The 19,749-nt window shown below is 49.5% G+C and overlaps 1 protein-coding gene across 1 annotated transcript; it reads right to left on the reverse strand.

Annotated features, from left to right (window-relative positions):
• Nucleotides 1-4,753: 4,753 nt before the first annotated feature.
• On the reverse strand, nt 4,754-19,387 carry LOC142802793 (uncharacterized). Its single transcript, XM_075887837.1, has 8 exons — nt 19,061-19,387; nt 16,611-16,842; nt 13,010-13,390; nt 11,333-11,542; nt 10,705-11,228; nt 9,876-10,238; nt 6,801-7,142; nt 4,754-4,865 (listed from the first exon to the last, which is right to left on the reverse strand). Exons 1-8 carry the CDS (start codon nt 19,270-19,272, stop codon nt 4,754-4,756), a joined length of 2,376 nt encoding a protein of 791 aa, XP_075743952.1. The 5' UTR covers nt 19,273-19,387.
• Nucleotides 19,388-19,749: the final 362 nt, after the last annotated feature.

The raw sequence follows: 19,749 nt of genomic DNA on the forward strand, positions 1-19,749 counted from the left end.
GGCGAGACAACGAACCGCTTTGATAAATTAATAACCACACGAAACAAAAAATTACGTAGATTGCATAGCGGTAACGAATAAAATGTACATCTTTACCCACAATAAGAGTGATTGTTTACTTTCGTTCCCGTTCTCGATCCAAGAAAAATAATGTTTATATATTCATTATAAATAAAAAACATTTTGAACCGCATATTTTTATTACTTACAGCGTCTACGTAGTGTAAATGCTACCAAGTTTACTATTTGCAGTAAGAAAAGGTTTATTGCAATGGTTGTCATGATTGGTCATGATGGCGCCCTTGTTCTGCGCGATTGCTGGTCAAATGCGTAGGCGCAAAATTTGAAACTTTTGTTATGCTATCCGCTTGCTGTCGGTTCTTTTCGCGTAATGGCAATCTAGATATATTATTACTACACACTCACGAATGTGTCACACGTAGACGTATTTCTAAATACACACTGACAATCACTGAAAATTAAAGCGTGCCCAGGCTACAGAGGAGGCCACATGTTATGCCGTCTAGCAAGGGTGGAGATCCAACTGATTTTACCATATTCCTTCCTCCATGGATTTTACGGAACGGTGGAAGGGAGGGTGGTAAAGGCGGCATATGCAGAGATTATGGGGGGAGACATAGGGGCTCGCCACCCCCTCCCCGTCCCTCCCTGGGGGAGAGGGCATTGACTGACACAACAACAACAACAACAAAAAAAAAACTTTGGAACAATGTATTTTATCGTGAAATAAAAGAAATTGGCTACTTAATTTGGTGCAACGTCAGAATCAAAGTTAGAAAGTAGCCATGGAGCCATCCTCAAATTTCCGTTACCCGGCGCGGGGTGGAAAAGTAGACAATTTGGCGAAATGACGCCACCAACGGCAACGCCATATTTGAATTTGGTGACATGCGCGCGTATTGCAGGCATCAAGTTAAAACGAAGCTCATCAACCTCGTATGTGGACAAAAGTGATTGATCGATATGTGTGGTTTAACGTCCCAAAGCCACCATATGGTTATGAGAGACACCGTAGTGGAGGGTTCCGGAAATTTCGGCCACCTGGGGTTCTTTAACGTGCACCCAAATCTGAGCACACGGGCCTAGGACAAAAGCGTGGCTACTAACTCACGAAGATACAGATGCGGACAGCGCCGCCTCGCTTGGTTCGGTTTGTCTGCGACGGTCGTTCTCGCTCTTTGGCGGCGTAACAACATTTGCGGCGCTTGGCACTCGATGCACTTCGGAAATGGTCCGAATTAACCGCGTTGCGATTGAATATGACCTAATTGACGAGTTTGGTGAAATTAAAAATGCACATGCTGTCCGGGACCAGAGATATCCCATCCGAACCATTTGACAGCCTGGATTTTCGAGGGCCGAATTTATTTAAGGCACATATATTCACAAACCAACCTTGATCTTCACGTTATCCTCAAGTTTACTGTACTCTCAACATGCGTTATAAGAGCACAGATATGGTAACACGGTAAGAGATAACCTGATTGGTCCATGAATAGTTTGTTCATCAAGTACAATAGAGGTTTAAAATGGACAAAGGAAACTCGAGGATGAAATTAGTTTGTGAATACGGGCGCATATGCATGGTGACAGTGCATGAAACATTTTCGAAATTGCTATGCAGGCACTACTTGGCCTTAAGGCAATAGGCACAGTAGAGTGTGTGCCTTTTGTAGTGGGTGACCGGCTTTGAACCACGAAACCATTATGGTAATCGCATGTTCCGACGTCCGCTGACAATGGGCGCTTGTACTACGCACTATAGGACAGCGATATTTCATGTTGCATTACAAAGGACGCGTGTGTTTGTAACGAGTCAGAGCTACTTTCACTGAATCTCCAAGCAGAGGAAGTTCTTTCCGCTGTATTTACAGGCAGACGCGTGGCCGTGTAGTAAAAGTTCCGCTTTTCACGCAAACCACACATGGTTCAATCCCAACGCGGACCCAAACAACCCTTGTTTGGTCCCCACTCTGACCCAGGTTTTTTTTTTTTACCATTTATTCTATTTGCGTCGTTCTCGATTTTGGGGTCACGCATAAATGATGATTTTTCGCTCACAATTAACAAACGACGCCGAAGCCGCAATTTATGCGGAAACGAGCTCTTAGACGTTATCGCATTAAAAATGAACATCCGATTGCGACATTGGCTGGAGTGCTTTTTTTTGTGTGTGTGTGGGCATCTTAAAAGTTATAGAGAGAGGTAATTTATGGAGGCATTTCCACGGGCGTTGGCAGGGTGTGCAGAAGAGGCACTTTTCGAACTGAGTGCGGAGAGATGAGCTTGTATGTAGTTTACGATTAAAAAATTATTTTAAAAAGCTTGAAAAGTAAACAAACACTTTGTAAATTCTGAAGTGTGTTCGGTGAAAGCCTGCATGTTGCCATTCGATTGATTGATTGATTGATATGTGGGGTTTAACGTCCCAAAACCACCATATGATTATGAGAGACGCCGTAGTGGAGGGCTCCAGAAATTTTGACCACCTGGGGTTCTTTAACGTGCACCCAAATCTGAGCACACAGGCCTACAACATTTCCGCCTCCATCGGAAATGCAGCCGCCGCAGCCGGGATTTGAACCCGCGACCTGCGGGTCAGCAGCCGAGTACCTTAGCCACTAGACCACCGCGGCGGGGCATGTTGCCATTCGAGCAACTGCTGCATGAGTGTGTGACGAGGGGGTTTTGCCACGTGATGCTGTGCATTCCGTGATTTCTGAGAGTGTAAGGGGAAGACCCCACAGCCGTGGCGGTGCAACTTGTTATGCGCCACTGTGACATCACGTGATTGCCGAGGGCGTAAAGCGTAGAGGCCACAGCCGGCACCGTTCCAGGACACGGACGGACGGACGGTTGGACGGCGTATGAGCCAAAAGGCTTTCGCCTCAAGAACCACCGGACACACAGAACGGCTAACACGCGATAAACACGCGATATCGTTGAAGCGCGTAAAACTGCGCTGTTGCGTCACCCCGTCAATCAAATTATTGCCCAAAGAAGTAGAGTACCTACGCAAGCAGTTTTTGTAATCCGTCTTAGTCGTGCCGTGGCGAGATACAGTGGAAGTGGTGTTCCCGTCTATTTATAGGCGGCGTGTTGTTCACACCATAGAGTTCCTTACAATCATGGTTCACACAATGAACTCTATGGTTCACACAATGAAAAAACTGATGGAAGTCAGCACCGTGTGCGTCTACTGGGAGCACTTGCCCGCACCCAAGGTACACCAGTGATTCCCACTCCCCTCACCGCGATGCATCATGTCTTAGCATCTCGAATTAAATGTCCGGCGTAAGTTCAATATTTCCGAAATGATGAACGACTTGGACGTCCCTCGGGTGAAGTGTTCTCGCTTTGTGTGTGTGTGCGTGTGCGTGTACGTGTGCGTGTGCGTGTGCGTGTGTGTGTGTGTGTGTGTGTGTGTGTGTGTGTGTGTGTGTGTGTGTGTGTGTGTGTGTGTGTGTGTGTGTGTGTGTGTGTGTGTGTGTGTGAGGGGGTGAAGGTTTGTAGCAGCGCCCCCTTCCCTATTATGTAAATGTAGGGGGCTCACTTTGCACCCTCCTCTTAGGTGACTAGAAAGGATGGTCACCCCCTCCTGCCCCCCCCCGTTCGCTTCTAGAGTGGTCGCAACTTCGCAGGCTATATAAAAATAATACAAACTGGGGTTATAAAGAAATACCGGAATTCACCTTTTGCACTAACAATAGTTCAATAATATTCACTGCCATCTAGCTATAATTGCCACTATCAATGATCATCAGTCTTTTCAATTAGCGCTCCATGCAGTCGTTTCTCGAGCGCGTTAACACTTTTCAATAGATCACTTAATTTTATTTTATACTGATCTTTGTGTTCATTTGTGAAATGTTATTGTTTATTTCCGAAATTTGTGAAATGTTATTGTTTCTGCATTATATTTCTAGTTTTCCTTTTGCTGTATTCTGTATTCGGTGTTGCCGTATTCCTGAAATACAATTGTATTTGATTCCTTATAACCCCCCCCTCCCCAATGTAATGACCTTTAAGGTGTCCAAATAAAAAAAATGTCTCAAAACCACGATATGAATATGAGGGAGCCCTTAGTGGTGGGCTGCGGAAGATCCGTTGATCTCTGACGTGTACCGACATCGTCATCGACATCGACAGGCCTCCACCGTTTCGCTTCCACCGGAACGCGACTACCGCGGCCGTGGTGGAAACCGCGGGTGACCTGTGAGTAACAGCCGAGCGCCGTATAGCCTATACACCTCCGTGGCGGACTCTCAGGCAGCTATCCCATGAACGGCAATGCAGCCTGGGAACTTTGGCGACATACTGCTTGATACCGTACTGCATATTAATTCACACAGACTTGACATTTCGCGCAACTTTCATTATAAATTCTAATCGACATGTCCTCGCAGTGATCATGTTTAATTATACTAAACGTTAAGTATACTAAACAATCCCGTGAAAATTTAAACGAAACGCAATCCTTTTTTTAACTCGTATACGCGCTAATTCGGCACTACATAAAGCAAACAGAAAAGGGCGACATCAAACATACGTCACAAAAAGAAAAAGGCGAATCAACAGCCCAAGAAGAGGCTGACTTAAAGCACGTGCAATGCACGAGGACGTCTCCTTCACACGCCGTCCGTGGTGGACCGCGCGTGCACAGACATACACGACGTCGTCGGTCGTCCCTGCATTCGCGAGGCGCATCGAAAGTGAATCGGAAGCGGCAGCCTTAGCCGAGCGTCAGTTGCAGATCCACCATGGAGGACAGGCCGCTGTGCCGACCGGTCTTGTTCCAGGTGCGGCTACCGCCACGTCGGTTCCTCCTGCTTGGGCTCAGTATCCTGCGTAATACACGCGTCCATTCGTTTACTTTAACGGCATGGTGCTGAGACGCGTTCCCTTTTGAAAAGGGAACAAACACCCGCCTGCGCAGCATGTTTAGATATGTCTATCTTAAAGAAACAGTGGGTTCGATTTGCATAGGACGACTGGTGGTTGACAGTTCTGACTCCTCCGTTGAAAGACTTGCGAGGTGCTTGACGATTGTTTTCTTATCCACTTGCTGTTAGAATACCAGCAATATCCATGGTATTCATTCAAGTGTTCTCTTTAACAGTGGTCCGTACTGTACAGTAGGGGTGGATAGGCGATTTCTTTTCGCTGGGGATCAATAGGTGAATACAGCGTACACTTCACGACAAAAAAAAAAAAACACAGCATTAGTCTTATAATGAAATGTGCGTTACATTTGCATCGTGATGAACATTTGCGCGAGGTCAGTTACTCGTTATGAATACGACCCCCGCCCTCTATGTAGGAGGAGGACAAGGAAGTAGATTGGTTGAGGAAAGGAAAAGACGCTATTTCTACCACGTTAATGCGAGCAAGTCTCAGCGTATGCAGGGGAACCGGAGAAGGGAAATAAAGATGGGAAGGAGAGAATGACGTCCATGGCCGAGGACGGGGCCGTTGGCATCTACATCCGCATGGTCCATCCAATGTCCCTCTGCCTCAAGGGCATTCGTGGGTGTGGTTGTGGGTTAGGTGCCTCTGTGTAGCTGGCGGTAGACCGTGGCGGCAGAGTGTGGCGATCAAGACGGCTTGATGAGCTTGTAACGACTGGCTAGATGTATTCAAATGTTTCGTCTGCCACTACAATGTCCATGGCCAGGTGGAGAACGACCGTCTGTGTGACGGTATAGAGCATGCAGGCTGCAAAGGGGATACGACAGGATGCCATCCGCACCCTACCACGTGCTGGCACGATGCAGGAGGCTGTGGCTGATCCTGTGGCTGGGAGGAGGGGGGAAGTGATTTTAAGTGAAAAGAAGAGAAAAGTGAGCCTCGTAACTGTCTTTCAGGGGGAGGACACCTCAACAGTAGCTCACGAGGGGTGGGGGTAGAGAACGGACTAAAAGGATAGGATTAAAAGGTAAAGAGACAGATATAAAGGAAGGAGAGAGCGAGACACAGGGACAGCGAACGACGGAAGTGAGGAGACGACAGGAAAGATGGACATGGTTGCAGGAGTCCGAGGACGGGGCACCACTGGGGAGAGCTCTTGTCGGTGTCAGGAGTTACCGTAGGGCATGTCCAGTAGGCCAGAGCTACGCTGTTGTCGAAGGAGATGGCGTAGAGCCCGCCCAGTCGGCCAGAGCTACGCTGACGATGGAGATCGCGAGGGCACAACCGGTCGGCACAGAATCCAGCAAGCGAGTCTCCATGGCTGGGAGGACTTAGCTGTTAGTGTAGACAATAAGGTTTACAGCCTGCGGTCTTGGAGGCGGCCGCCTAAAGAGCGCAGGCGGCTGAGCGACGTTCTGACAGACGTACCTTGCACAACCAGTAGTTTTTTCGTTGGCATTATCGGCACCAACAAACTCCAGGATTAGGAAACAAGGAAAAGGGGGAAGCCACCAACCACCACGGAATTCGGGTCACGCGTTTCGGAAACGAAGTATATTCAGGACCCGAATTCTTCATCGGGCTGATGTGATCGAGAAATTTGCGTGATAAGCACTCTACCCAGTCCAAGAAAACTTACGTTCAGTGGCGTAACCAAGGAAGTGCACTTATCATGAACAGAAGTCGCATTACTAGACCCTAGTTATGCATTTGAGAATGAATTGAATTAAGGAGGTAGAAAGGTCAACAACGTTGCTAAGATAGGCACATATGGTTATGTAATAATAAGTTCATGTGCTCACACCAATAAAACACAAAACGCGACAACTCCCTTTTGCGGACACTGATGAAACAGCAAAACAGAGGCTTACAAAGAAGCCTTTATATAGGCTGCCATGTGTTTGCCTCCTGGCGCTGTTGTCCAGAAAAGCTCATCGTACCGACACTGCGGTCCACCTGGCACGACGCAGACAGAACTGGCGCTGCACTTGAAGGCCTCGGCGAAGGCGGCCGTGTTGCGCAGCGGCAGGTTTACCATGTGCTCGGGCGTGAGACCATGAGCGCGATCCACGCGGTGCACTTCGTCGCTCTCTTCGCAATGGTCCAGCGCGAAGTAGACAAAGAAGAGCTGCTCGGACGACAGCTCGGGCAGACCGCTGTAGCGGAAGTCCATATTCCAGATGCGCCGCACAGGAAGCAGCTGCTGGAACGCCCTGTTGCGAATAACAGGAAAGATTTATACCTTTTCAGAAGCAGGTTTCTGGCTATTCGGTTAAGGTTATGGATACAGAGTCACGGTGCGAAGCCTAAATGCTATTAAGGCGAAAGCCTGAGATGCCTAATAAAACCCGAAAACTGGCCATCGGCGTCGGCGGTGTCAACATGACTTATGCAAACACACGATGGCGTAACGAGATGTCATTATGATGTCTTAAATGGCCAAAATTTTTGAAGTCATCACATGAAATCGTTTATGCTGAGCTGATCATGAGGGCAATGCAAGATATTACGAGCAGAAAGCTTTCAGAAGGTGGAGGGAGAGGATCAATACATCGACTGAGAAAAAAAGACGACATTCGCCTACGATTCGCCATAGGCGAACGCATGCGCCAGAAGAACGAACAGGGTTGGAGTGGTATTTGAAGTAAATAAAGCTCGTTTTGTATTTTCTTCAAGAACCACTCCAACCCTGTGAGGTTTTCTGGTGCGTCATCTGCAGACTGGCAATTCTCGAAGATTTCCAAGAGGGGCCCTGTATCTGCCTTTGGCATGTTGGCATGTCGCCCTCTGAAATGACTTTTACTTATATTTTACACAAGATCTCGGAAGCAACATTTTTTGTAACTAATTTAGGCAGTTACGATAGCATATATGTAATACGTGCTGTACAAAGGGCTATATATATATATATATATATATATATATATATATATATATATATATATATATATATATATATATATATATATATATATTATATATATATATATATATATATATAATTGTTCTGACTGATTGCCCGGTTGCTCTATTATTTCTTGCAAATATACCCGGATGATCCCGTCCGAGTGCCCCGATAATAGCCCATCTTTTAGCTCAATGTGCTCGAAGGTGGATGACAAAGGAAGCTGAAAACATTGCAGGTTTAGTAAATGTTAGCAACATGCACCCACCTACCCACTGAGTCCAATTGGTATTGATACATGGTTGTGTGGACCGATAGATGAGACTCTACATAGCAATGACTGAATTTCACTCCTGTCTTGATTTTAGCCACCAATTAGATAACCTACTTCTGGTGATTTCTACATGTGTATGTCTATTTTTCCTTCACTGTCTCTAATTCTCAATGCTGTGAAAAATTCAGCCCCGTTGCCTCAGGCTCCTCCTCTACACACACCCGGGAAAGTGTCTATCCCTTCATACTTGGCTCGGTACTTTTCAGTCCGAAATACTCCTGTGCTGACTTAAAACAGAGCTATGTCGAGAACTATAGATTTTTTCATGAATAAATTTAGGCTTTTTTATTTAGCGAGTGCGCCCTACGGCATTATTACACTAAGTATAGAGTTGAGAAGTGTAAGTTGGTGAAAAATTGGCCCCGTATTTACATGTTAATCTGCAAATGTCGTCGAAAGACGATAGTCTTGCGTGTGGAGAGAGTGAACAAAGCATTTATTTGATGTTCTGCGCAAGAAAATCGTTTAATGGTATTCTGGAGGCGCCGCGTTAGAGTGACTCGAGCGTGCAGCGGAGGCGAACGAGCGCATCAAGTCACGTCACACGTGAGACATGAGCGCCATCTGGCAGTTTGCTTGGAAAACGAAGCGCGGGGCTCTGAGACAGGTGTGCGCGCCCATCTCAGAGGTGATAAAGTGTAGAACGCAAGGCGACGGGTAGGTACCGCCACCATCTCGTCTTAGCAAAGCGTTGGAAACACTCACCTTTTCGTGCAAGCGTTGCATGATCAGCGCAGCGTGATGAGCGCTATGGTCCTTAAAATTGCTTATGTATGCCTTTTCTGGTAAAAGACGTAAATGCAGAATATATACGTGTTGTTATGGTGCCCCAGACATGCGCGATAATTGCTTTTAGATGCGGAAGCATCTTATACTCGCGCCTTGTAGTGCGCCGTCCGCACCGCTTCTCGAACATTCGACAGCTGACGCGCGCGCATGCGCCGTCGCCCACCATCTGTGCCGCGCGCGCTTCTCCTTCGAGAACATTCGACATCTGACAGCGCATGCGCCGTCGCGCCGTCGCCATCTGTGCCGCGCGCGCGCTTCTCCTTCGAGAACATTCGACAGCTGACAGCGCATGCGCCGTCGCGCTGTATATATACTCAAGGTCGGCGCTCGCTCGCTCAGTTGCCGCTCGTCCGTTGGTTTGTACGGCGCGTCGACGTCCAAGGTCGCGGTGAAATGAATTCCAACGAATCCACAAACACAATGATCGACGTCCCTTCGACCAGCGCCGCCCTTTCGCATACGTGTGTACGTGTTCACTCATTTAACACCCCCTCCTACAACCACGTTAACCAATTTAGCCATCGACCCAAGTAAGTCGCAATTTAACACCCCATTTCACAACCACGTTAACCAATTTAGCCATCGACCCAAGTAAGTCGCACTTTAACACCCCGTTAACCAATTATATGCTCCGCATCCTCCTCAGTGTTCCCCCGAGGGAAGCTGCGGGCAATCTTTTTAATTGACAATTACACAAGTATGAACGCTAAGTCTTGAGCAACATTGGTGGGCGCAGCGGATGGGGTCGGCCGTTTCAAGTACATGATGCCGTTAAGAGTAGAAAAGCAGACAAATGTACAGTCAGACAGGCCAAACTTTTCGCGTCGAAGGTCCCCCCAAAAGACTATCGTCTTTAAGATACTCGATAGACATCGATACACTTTAGACTAAAATCAGCTTCAAAGTTCCGTTCTGTACCTATGTGCCAGCACGAGCGCCGTGGAGCGGTAGAGAAGTTCCCTCTCGGCGTCGCTGGCTGCGAAGACGTTCCCGTCGGACGCGTAGGCCCGCGTCGCGTCCTGCGACAGGCAGCGGCTCAGCTCGCTCGCCATCAAGTGCATGTTGGCCACCTCGGTGACGGGCGCGACCAGCTCGTACGGGTCGTCGAAGAGCACTAGCACGAGCGCCTGGTAGAAGCGCGTCGCCAGCCGAGACAGGTGCAGCGCGAACGCCGTGCTGTTGGTCGGCACCGACTGGTTGAAAAGCACGGACGGCACGCGCACGTACCGGTGCGACACGTCGAACGCCGCGTGCGGGTGCGTCTCAGGCAGCAGCGGGTACCTGCGACAGAGACCGCGACATTCAGCGTACGCCCGTAAAATAAACACGAGTGTCTCGCGTGCAAGAGCGTTCGAACGCTGATAGTTTTACATCGTGCAAGCCAGTGCTTTTCACAAAGTTGACCGTTTGTCATCGAGACTCTGTTCAAAAAGGTGAAAACAGGAATAGGTGCGCGAAATAGGAAGAAGACCTTTTCTGCAGCAAGCCCGTAGCCTATACGCCCCCCACCCCCTCTTGGCTACGGCATTCAAAAAGCGCGCCCTCCCCCTCCCCCCTCCAATCAAATTCCTGTCCACAAGTCTGCTCCCCACTTAAGCTATAAAAAGGGCTTCAAGTCTGCCACATTACCACATTTAGTCTAACTTATCCTGTCGTTTAAAATGCATGGTTTTACCCATGGGTGCATTTGGCAATATTGGCGGTTGACATGGGTGCACGCATGGGAAGTGAGGGAGGACGAACGCACTTGTACGTAATTCGGGATGAAACACTGATCTCCCGGAGCAAGGCTCGCTGTTGCAGCATGGCCACGTCGAGGAACTCCTCGAGCGGTTTCCCATTGTCCCCGCTATGCGTCCTCGGTGATGCGCATTGGCCTCCGTCGTGCGACGTAAGACGCGCGATCGGCCGCCGCTTGAGCCGGTAGCGCACCAGCAGTGCCGACAGATCGTTTATCCAGGACAGGTCACGCACATTGTGACCAAAGGCGGCCACGAGCTGCGCGATCCAGTGGCGAGCATCCAGGTCTGAGCCCTGAGCGCGCAAGTACTGCAGCGCCGCCTTGGAGAAGCAGCCAGGCAGAAGCTGCTCGGTGGAGTAGAGGCACAGCAAGGACGCGTCCCTCGTGCCGACTATAGAGCGGCCGGCCACGCTGTGGAAGAACAGAGTCTGGAGGTTGCTTTCATGATGTGCCTGGTCGGGCATGTACGCCGCTATTCGGATTACCGCCAGGAAGCCCATGTAATTGAGCAGGTGGACGCGATCACCCACCTGCGAGAGCACCAAATGCCATATACGCTCGCTGTACGAAGCTTTGCGCGGTAGAAAATAGACACTACGTCGAATTTACTGTTAACAGACGCGCATATCCGTACCTGAAGGATTTTCCTGAGGCCAATGGTCGCGTACTTGCGCGAGGGAAGTAACACTCGCCACTTGCTTGTGTCTTCGCTGTAGCTGAACACTTGTTCGACGAAGGTACGCAGGCCCGACATGAGATCAGTCACGCTCATTGGCTGGTAGGAGCGCGTGTTGTCCAGCTTCTGCTCGCTCACCAGCTGAAACACATCTGCCACGCCGTTGCTCTGCATGGGGAAGAGCATCGGCATTCGGCTTGAACACCTGCGAATTCTTCAGTAAGTAGGAACATCTTTCGTCATCCCTGCACCTGCTCTGCCTCACAGGTACAGTCTTCCGTGGTGTTTAAAACTCGAATGCTCGTAACAGTGGTTGCACGAGGTGAAACTTATCTGCTAGTTGGTTTAACATATGTTAGGGGAACAGCGTGAAAAACCAGGACAGTAGAGCCACTATATATAGACAATAGAATGTGGTTGAGTGTGTGTTTCTATGATCCTGGTCCTTCGCGTTTTTTCTCTGGTTACGCAAGTTTGTGTAATCTACACTGTCTTGTCTGGAAACAAAAATTGCCGTCCTTTTCCTGTATATATTAAGCGCTATAGAAAACGCTGGCGTAAACAGAAAAAGAGACAAACGGGGAGGGTTGAATTAAATTGAACCACAACAGCACTGGACGGATTGACGATGTTAGAGAATAGAGAATGGCAATGACGCTGCAAAGGGAGGTCCGGAGATCCTTTTTCATGGTGCCGCTTCGGGAGTTTGCTCCGTCTCGGTCAGCTCACCACCGATCGAACCACAAACTGCACGCCCAGTCTCGAAAAATATACGCACCATCAAATACGTACTAATCAGGACCACATCTTCGACTTAGATGTTACGGTGTGCGACGTTCAGCATCTTTGTAAGATACGGGAGCATTGCCTTAAAGCACCTTATCAATCTCTGATCTGTGGTCTTGTGGCTAAATATTTTTTGTGGTCCAGCTGTGCAGTGGCATCTGTAAGTGTAAATGGTTCTTCAAGTGGTACCGATGTGGCATACAATGATGCGAGTGATCTGAGGCTTCTGCATTAATGCAGAGGTCAGTGTCACCGTTGCAACATTGTTCATGTCATTTTGATAGCGATGTATAGGGCCTGTTAATAAGGTAATGAGACTGGCATAAAAATTATTGATCAAGTTTGAACAAATTAGAAGTCTTCAAATTTGTTTCTCAGACGTTTATACAAATCTTCCGACGCGTTTACTACGCTGAGAAGGCTCACTGAAGGTTAGTTGCAGCGACGTCTCTGAGATTCTGACAGCCCGTTGGATGGCGGGAACACCGTTAAAACACTGACCTTCCTGCTTCTCTTGAGCATTGGGAACAAAAATATGTCTGCTTGCTCACACCAGGGCTGTCTCGAAGTTGCGTCAGCCCAGATGTGAGCCACGGAAGCTTACTTCCTTTTCTCAAAGCTCAAGAGAAGCCTGACGATGTTTCGACGTTGTTCCCGTCATACAACGGGCTGGAAGAGGTCACTGCGTCCAATCTTCAGGGGGAGGGGGGGGGGGCTATTTGAATTCACGCCTGCCAGTGTACGCAGTTGAATTCGATCATAAACGCGCTACCATCGCGTACCGCAATATAAATAGTGCGGAACAGTCTCGACAAGCCTTCAAAGAGTGTGGTGGCCGTTACTGCTAACCAATGACTCCAGCGTCTGCCCGGTCGCTGTGGCGTCCAGTGCTTTGACGGCTTCCTCGAAGCCACCGATCAACGTTTTCCTAACGGCGGGTACGGTAAACGCACGGCTCGCGAACAGCGGCTCCGGGCGATCTAGCTGGAGAATGGTAGGCCAGGGGGCATTCGGGCCCGCATCCCGGTCTGGATGCCGATCCGGATCGGCTCCCACGTCGACGGTCACCAACGTGGCGAGGCCCAGGTCCACTATGAGCTGGGCGGCGAAGCGCCACACCATCGTCTCTCCCTGGTTGCCTTGAGGGACGTCGTGGGATTCGAGGGGCCACCGCTTGATCTGTCGCGCCTTGAAGAACTGTCGCACGATTTCTGCCGACGTGTCCCCTATCTGCAAACAGCGGACAAAAGCTTACCTTACGTAGAAAATATAGTATTAACTATGAATCGTTGGATAATCGATTAATGAAGTCAACGTTACAATATTAACAACCATAGGCAAGTGCAGGCCTCCCTTCAGGAGGAGGGGGTACGAAGATTCATCGTAGCGCCCCCTTCCCTATTATGTCAATGTTTAAGGCTGACATTGCGCAAAAGGTGAAAAGGTGCTGCGCACGTCTATGGTAACAGCGGATAGAAAACATTAACGATGATTTAAACAACAATAAACTGTGCATGACCACTTGGACAAGCAGCTGGTAAGGCACCGCCGCAGAACAAGAATGCTATGCTGCAAAGCATACTTATTGTATGACAGAGAAAAATGTGTTTCCTAATAACGAGTGAAGCAAAGAGTGGAAAGGAAGACAATGCACGTGTTAGACGTGTACTCAGTTCCTATATTCCACTCTAGGTAGATCAGGGACAGCCTCGCCAGAAACCGGCTGAAGGTGGTGGTAGTTAAAAGAGGAGAAAGGCACCTAATTTCTGCAGCCTGATCAGGAGCCCGGCGCAGTGCCTGGACTGAAGGTCTGTGAACACATGCAGTAATTGGCTGTACTGTGACACATGAGTGTATTTCACAGCATATGCAGGGGTGTGCAGGGATGTGTAACTGAAATATACGATACAGTATCTGCACCAAAAATAAAATGCGCGTGTCACGAAGCTTGCGCTCCGGAGCAGCGAGCGTTTTATCATCGGAAGTCATAAAAAAATTACCCCATCACTCGCTCAAGGGGACCACGACGCGATGCGAAGAAGCACGGGAGGTGCGCGACGCGCACCGCTCACACGAGATTTCGTGCTACGAGTGAGGGTGGTGGTGGTAGTGGTTACAATGAAGAGGAAAAAGGCACCTAATTTCTGTCTGCCTTCAGGCGACACGGCGCAGTGCCTTATAGGGGTGGGGTGAAGGAGGGATAAAAAGGATAGAAGGAAAGTAGAAGCAGAAGAAGACAGCCAACGAGAGGAAAAAGAAGGAGATAGGAAAGTGGGGATCCGGTCGAAGCAGTCCAAGGGCGGGGTGCCACAATGCGAGAGCTACACGGCGTCAGGAGACCGCGGAGGGCGAACCAGTCGGCGGGAGCTACGCTGAAGTCGGAGATCGCGAGGGCACAACCGTCCAGCTTGAAATCCTGCGAGCGAATCCCCGAGTGAGGGGGACAACGATCAACGCCGACGACCAACGCCACGCGCTCTCTCTCTCACTGAAACGTGGAACACGGGAAGTGTTATGGGGGGAGCGTAGGGGAGCGGAGAGAGAGGCAAGGAGGAGCGCATGCACAGTGGAGGTAGTCACTGTAGTGGAGGTCAACGTTACTACATACTTTTCCAGTTGTCAAACTCCGCCTGGACCGCCGCACAAACTTGACCCCTCTCTGTTTACTGCCGCCAGGGGCGCTCGCGCCACGGTCGGCCCGATCGAGCGCGTCGGCGCGCAGCTGAACAGGCAACTTTCCCCTGCAGTTCAGCGCAGTAGCGGGTGCTGTTCATAGGTTCTGCATGCTTTTTCGGCTAACATTTTCCTTCTATTTGAGGCAAGTTGCCTGCTATTATACAGAAAACCGGAAAACGCAGACTGGGCGGCCATCGCCGATGACTCGAAAGAGAGGAAGGGGAGCGGAGGAGAGGAGTGAGAGGGGGAGAGACGCGCAGGCGTTGCAAAGTACGTCACGCCGCACATCTGTTTGAGCTCGACCCTAAGACGCTTCGCACCTAAAAGTTTCACTGCAAGGGAGAAACATTGAATGTGATAGCAGCAACTTGTAACGTTGTACGAAGTAAGCCTATCAGCTATGCGTAAGGAAAGACGGCCGTTGCAGCGACCGATGCGATCTTCGTGCTCTCTTTATGATTTCAACAAAAACTCTGCGATGAGAACGCAGCATGTGCCAAGGTATCAGCCGTCTACTAATCGCTATAGACATGTACGAGCATGATCTCTAGCAACCACGTCTCCTCCGTCCAAGTACTCCGGTTTTTATTTTATTTATTTTTTTTTTGCCAGAGCCACACAGCCTCCTTTTGGGACCACTCTATGCAGCGTTTGCGAATTCAGTAACGCCCCGCTTCCTTCCACTCACACATATTATAGAGAACATATCAATGCCAGGGGCGCAGTGTTATCGATTCGAATTTCATATGTACCCTGAATATATATAATTGCTATCGCAATAATAATCAAAATAATAGCCAGTGGGTGCTTTGAGGTGGAAGTCACGGGTGTGTTTTACCCTGTCACCCGTCAAAAACCTTAGCATACACTGAATACCGGCCGAATTATAGACGAGTAGCGTACTACTGAGATGAACCTTAATTTTTAAAGGGAAACTAAAGCCAAATAACAATTTGAGTGATAGTAAAAGCTCATTGTAGGACAACGTCTAAAACGACAGTATTATCAACAGTAGTGCCCTACTTACCAATAAATTAAAGTAAATACACGAGAACACATGCGCCACGAGTAGGACATTCGCCAAATTATTCTGATAACGTCAGACTTACCGCCTACAATTATTTCCTTGTAATCGAACTAACTGCACTAAATCGTGCAATCTAGTCGTGCAATCTGGTGAGGCCAAGTTGAACCAAGCACGTCTGTCATCTCGGAGTCCATGCCAGGAAATTGTTCAATGGGCGTCGTTGCTGCTGTGGCTCCAGCACCTTTCGTTCTGCTGCCACTAGTGTCAGCGGCTGCACAGTTAAGCCATTACGTACATGGCGACGGTGACGTGAGAGGTTCCACTTAAAGCGGGTAATTTGAAGTGTGCTAACGCGATGCGGGCCACTAAAACGTGATTTTACTTCAGAATAAGCACTTCCTTGGCACAAAAGTATCACTTCGAGGTTTCTTCACCGCTACTTCAGCAATCAACATCGACTTAATATTTGCCTTCGGTGCTCCTTTGAATCAACTTTAAATTGTGCACCATAAGTATATTTGTCTGCCTTTTCCCCTACTGCTGCATCAAGGCGTGTAGCCAGAAATTTTTGTCGAGGGCAGGGGGCATTTGTTGAAAGCCTTGAAACACTTATTATTTTTTGTCTTTGTTGAAACACCCCTCTCCGTCCGAGTTTCGAGGGGTAGACCCTAGTCCCGCAGCGGCTGCAACATGGCCGACTCTCACATGTCAAACGCACATGCGCGTGTTGCTACAGCGGAGGCGCACCTTGCCACGCTGCATGCAGCTATCGTAGACCTCGGAGGCGAGCTTGACATCGAACTCTTGCGACGACTGGATGGTCCCAAGCAGCGCGAGCACTAGCTCGTCCTGCAACAGGCTGTCCGTCGAGAGGAACGCGTTGGGATCCTGGCCATTGCGGCGGTCCCTCGCCCAGCCACCACACACGTGCTGGTAGAAATTGACGCACGCAGGCATCTTGGCGTTGTCCATCAGCGACCTGCGGGAGGATCTTATGCATACTGTCGCTCGGCTGTGAGCATAGGCGTACGCAAGATTTTTCACGAGAGAAGGGAGAGGAACAAGCTTTACCCCCCCCCCCCCTCTGTGGGGTCTTGAAATGCCGAGCGAGCGCCACGCTCTTGAAATGAACGAACACTGTAGACGCGGTCGGTACAAACCAAACACATTTATTTAACTACTTTTGAACTAGGGTATCGTCCGCCGAATCGATACATCACACATTATTAACCCACTAGGACATCCGCTCCATAACATTAGAGAGTTTTAGTACTGCGTACGTGGCGGCGTTGCGTACGTAAGGACGCCACGTTCTGCGTAGTGCGCATGCGCAGACCGCAACTCGCACGTGTCGCGTTACGTACGCAGCCACTACGTACGCACGCATGAGATGCGTGCGTGCGTACGTATGAGCTGATCGCGCCGCTCTCGAACTAGTTCGCGGCAGCGCGAGACTTCGTTTTGCAAAATGGTGGCATAGAAGGCAAGCACCGACCGGCTCTGTGGCTTAAAATATGGCCACAATCTGGCTAAACCACTTGGATTGGCTCACATTGGCTGTCAACAACACGTGCTTCTATTTTGATCTACCAGATGGTGCAACACGCTTCACGCTCGTTACGTACGCGGGTACTGCGGCGTACTAAAAGCCGATTAGTGGCAAACGACGCCACGTAACGCAAGGCGCTTGCGTGATGCGTACGTACCACCATTCCGCAGTACTAAAACTCTCTATTACCATGTGCTCTATGATAAACACAATAACACGACAAACACACAATAATATGACAAAACACAATAACACACCCAAGGCGGCGTAGCCAACGCTTGACTTACTACGAGCGTCCCCCACCCTCCCCCGGCGCGCGGCCCGCGGTGCCACGCGCCGAGGACCCACGCTAGAGACAACCGTTCGCGGCAACCGCACCGAGCCGAAGAGACTCGCTCAACCCTTGCACGTTACCAAGGCCCGCCTTCCGCCAGGAGTCACTGCTGGTGCTACCACTGTTATAACCATGATGATGATAGAGGTACTCAACGCGAATATAACGCCATCTATCTTCCGGTGGTTTAACCCGAAATGCGGCTTTTGGGCGGGACGCGTGCGCCACGCGGCGCAAACAACTTCACAGGGTGTCAGCACCCCCCCACTCTACACTCCATATACCGGCATAAGGTAGAGTCCGGAAGTAATCAAGCTTTGCAATCAATGCGAAAATGAAGATTAAGCGATGGTGTGCATGCTTCTTAAAACGTACGCCTTTGGTAGTCAGCTTTCCGGAGGTAAAGGTGCGAAGTGAACAGCTTTTTTGGTATGCATCAGGGGCCCATAAGCGTCATTTTCGTCAAAATCCTGCATGGTCATAGCCTTAGCATACCTTAGAATGCACTGAATACTATGACCAGGGCCGTAGCCAAAAACTCTTATTCGGAAGGGGGAGAGGGGCACCTGTTGAAGGCCTTGAAAAACCCGTACATAATTTCATTATTATTTGTAAAACACCCCCCTTTCTTCCGGCACCCCTTCGCTACGGGCCCGACCACGACCAATGACGGGCCAGGTCAAACTGAATGAGGCAGACTTGACCACGGCCGGACTCGACTCCTTCTCCGGCGCTCCCCTTAAGGAGGGTGCGGAAGGAGCGTCGAGTCCAGCCGTGACTTGACACACCCCTTCGCAGATTGGGGCGTGCGGCTTCCCCTTCACCCTGTGCGCACGCCCACGGCTGTTAGATGCCAGTATACTGTACTCCGAGTACAACACTGTACTACCAACAGAGTTCTGTGCAAAATACCGAGGCAGAAGAGTGGCTACTCGGGCTGGTTGGTATTGCATATTTGAAATAAATCTTTCTTAGCATACTTTCTTGGTTTCATGCGCACTAAGAAAGTAGATTTCTTTCAAAAACTGAGGCAGCACTAACTCGCGAGAGCTCATGTATATGTGAAAGCGTGCGCACTCGGACGCGCGTTGGAGCAACCACAATTCCTACAATGCGTACTCTGTATTTTCACATTCCCGCAACGGCAAGCAGTAGCGGTGAAGTTTACGTGTGAGACGATTGATTTATATGTGGGGTTTAACGCCCCAGAACCACCATATGACTATGAGAGACGCCGTAGTGGAGGGCTCAAGAAATTTAGACCACATGGATGAAGAATTTGGCACAAGAGAACAAAAAGAAATGCAACAAAACCTGAGGTAGGCCGATTCGCTTTGGCAGAACGGTGTCGAACATTCGTAAACGCCGCCACCCGTCGTGGTTGAAGCCGACGGTGGCGTGGTGTAAGGCCCTTCGCTACTTGTCGACTCCGTACTAGGTGGGCGCGGACCAGGTGGGCTCGGACCAGGTGGGCTAGGACCAGGAGTGTGCGGACCAGGCGTATGTGGCGTGCTGCGTGCGTGCATGTCAGTATTGAGCTGCACCAGCCCGAAACCCTCCAGGTAAATCCTAGGAACTCTAATAAACTCTGAGAGCTACAACAAGCAGATGTCCGAGTCCGTAACCTCAACGCGGTACCTCTCGACCACGATTATTCAGTTTTTTTTTCTCATGGCAATGCGTTGAGACTTCAACTGGGTTGCAAGCGTTCATTTTGTCTGTCGTGAAATGTGAACACAAGTTCACCCAGATTTTGTCCTTTCTACACACACACACACACTGTCTCCGGCTGGAGGCTGGTTCAACGAACTGCCAATTCAGACATTCCCCGTTTCCATCGCTAAAGGTCGTACTCGGACTAATTCGCACGACATATTCCAATGCAATTGAGCTGAGCGAAAAGCGCGAAATACGAAGTACAAGCGTCAAGTCTGACAAGACAGTTTGCGCACGTACTGCCCTGTTCTTTGTTAGTCTTTCGTGCATTAACCCAACGAAACCAC

The sequence above is a fragment of the Rhipicephalus microplus genome, chromosome 3 (assembly GCF_043290135.1).
Source record: "Rhipicephalus microplus isolate Deutch F79 chromosome 3, USDA_Rmic, whole genome shotgun sequence".
NCBI classification, from domain to species: domain Eukaryota; kingdom Metazoa; phylum Arthropoda; class Arachnida; order Ixodida; family Ixodidae; genus Rhipicephalus; species Rhipicephalus microplus.

Bases quoted from the DNA above. Each gene is read 5' to 3' on its own strand.
- LOC142802793 (XM_075887837.1), bottom strand. From the start codon at position 19,272: ATGCACGCACGCAGCACGCCACATACGCCTGGTCCGCACACTCCTGGT. The intron at 16,843-19,060 runs GTTTTGTTGCAT...ATCCTCCCGCAG, and splicing joins AGCGAATCGGCCTACCTCAG to GTCGCTGATGGACAACGCCA. The intron at 7,143-9,875 runs GTACAGAACGGA...TATTCGCAACAG, and splicing joins GCGCTCGTGCTGGCACATAG to GGCGTTCCAGCAGCTGCTTC.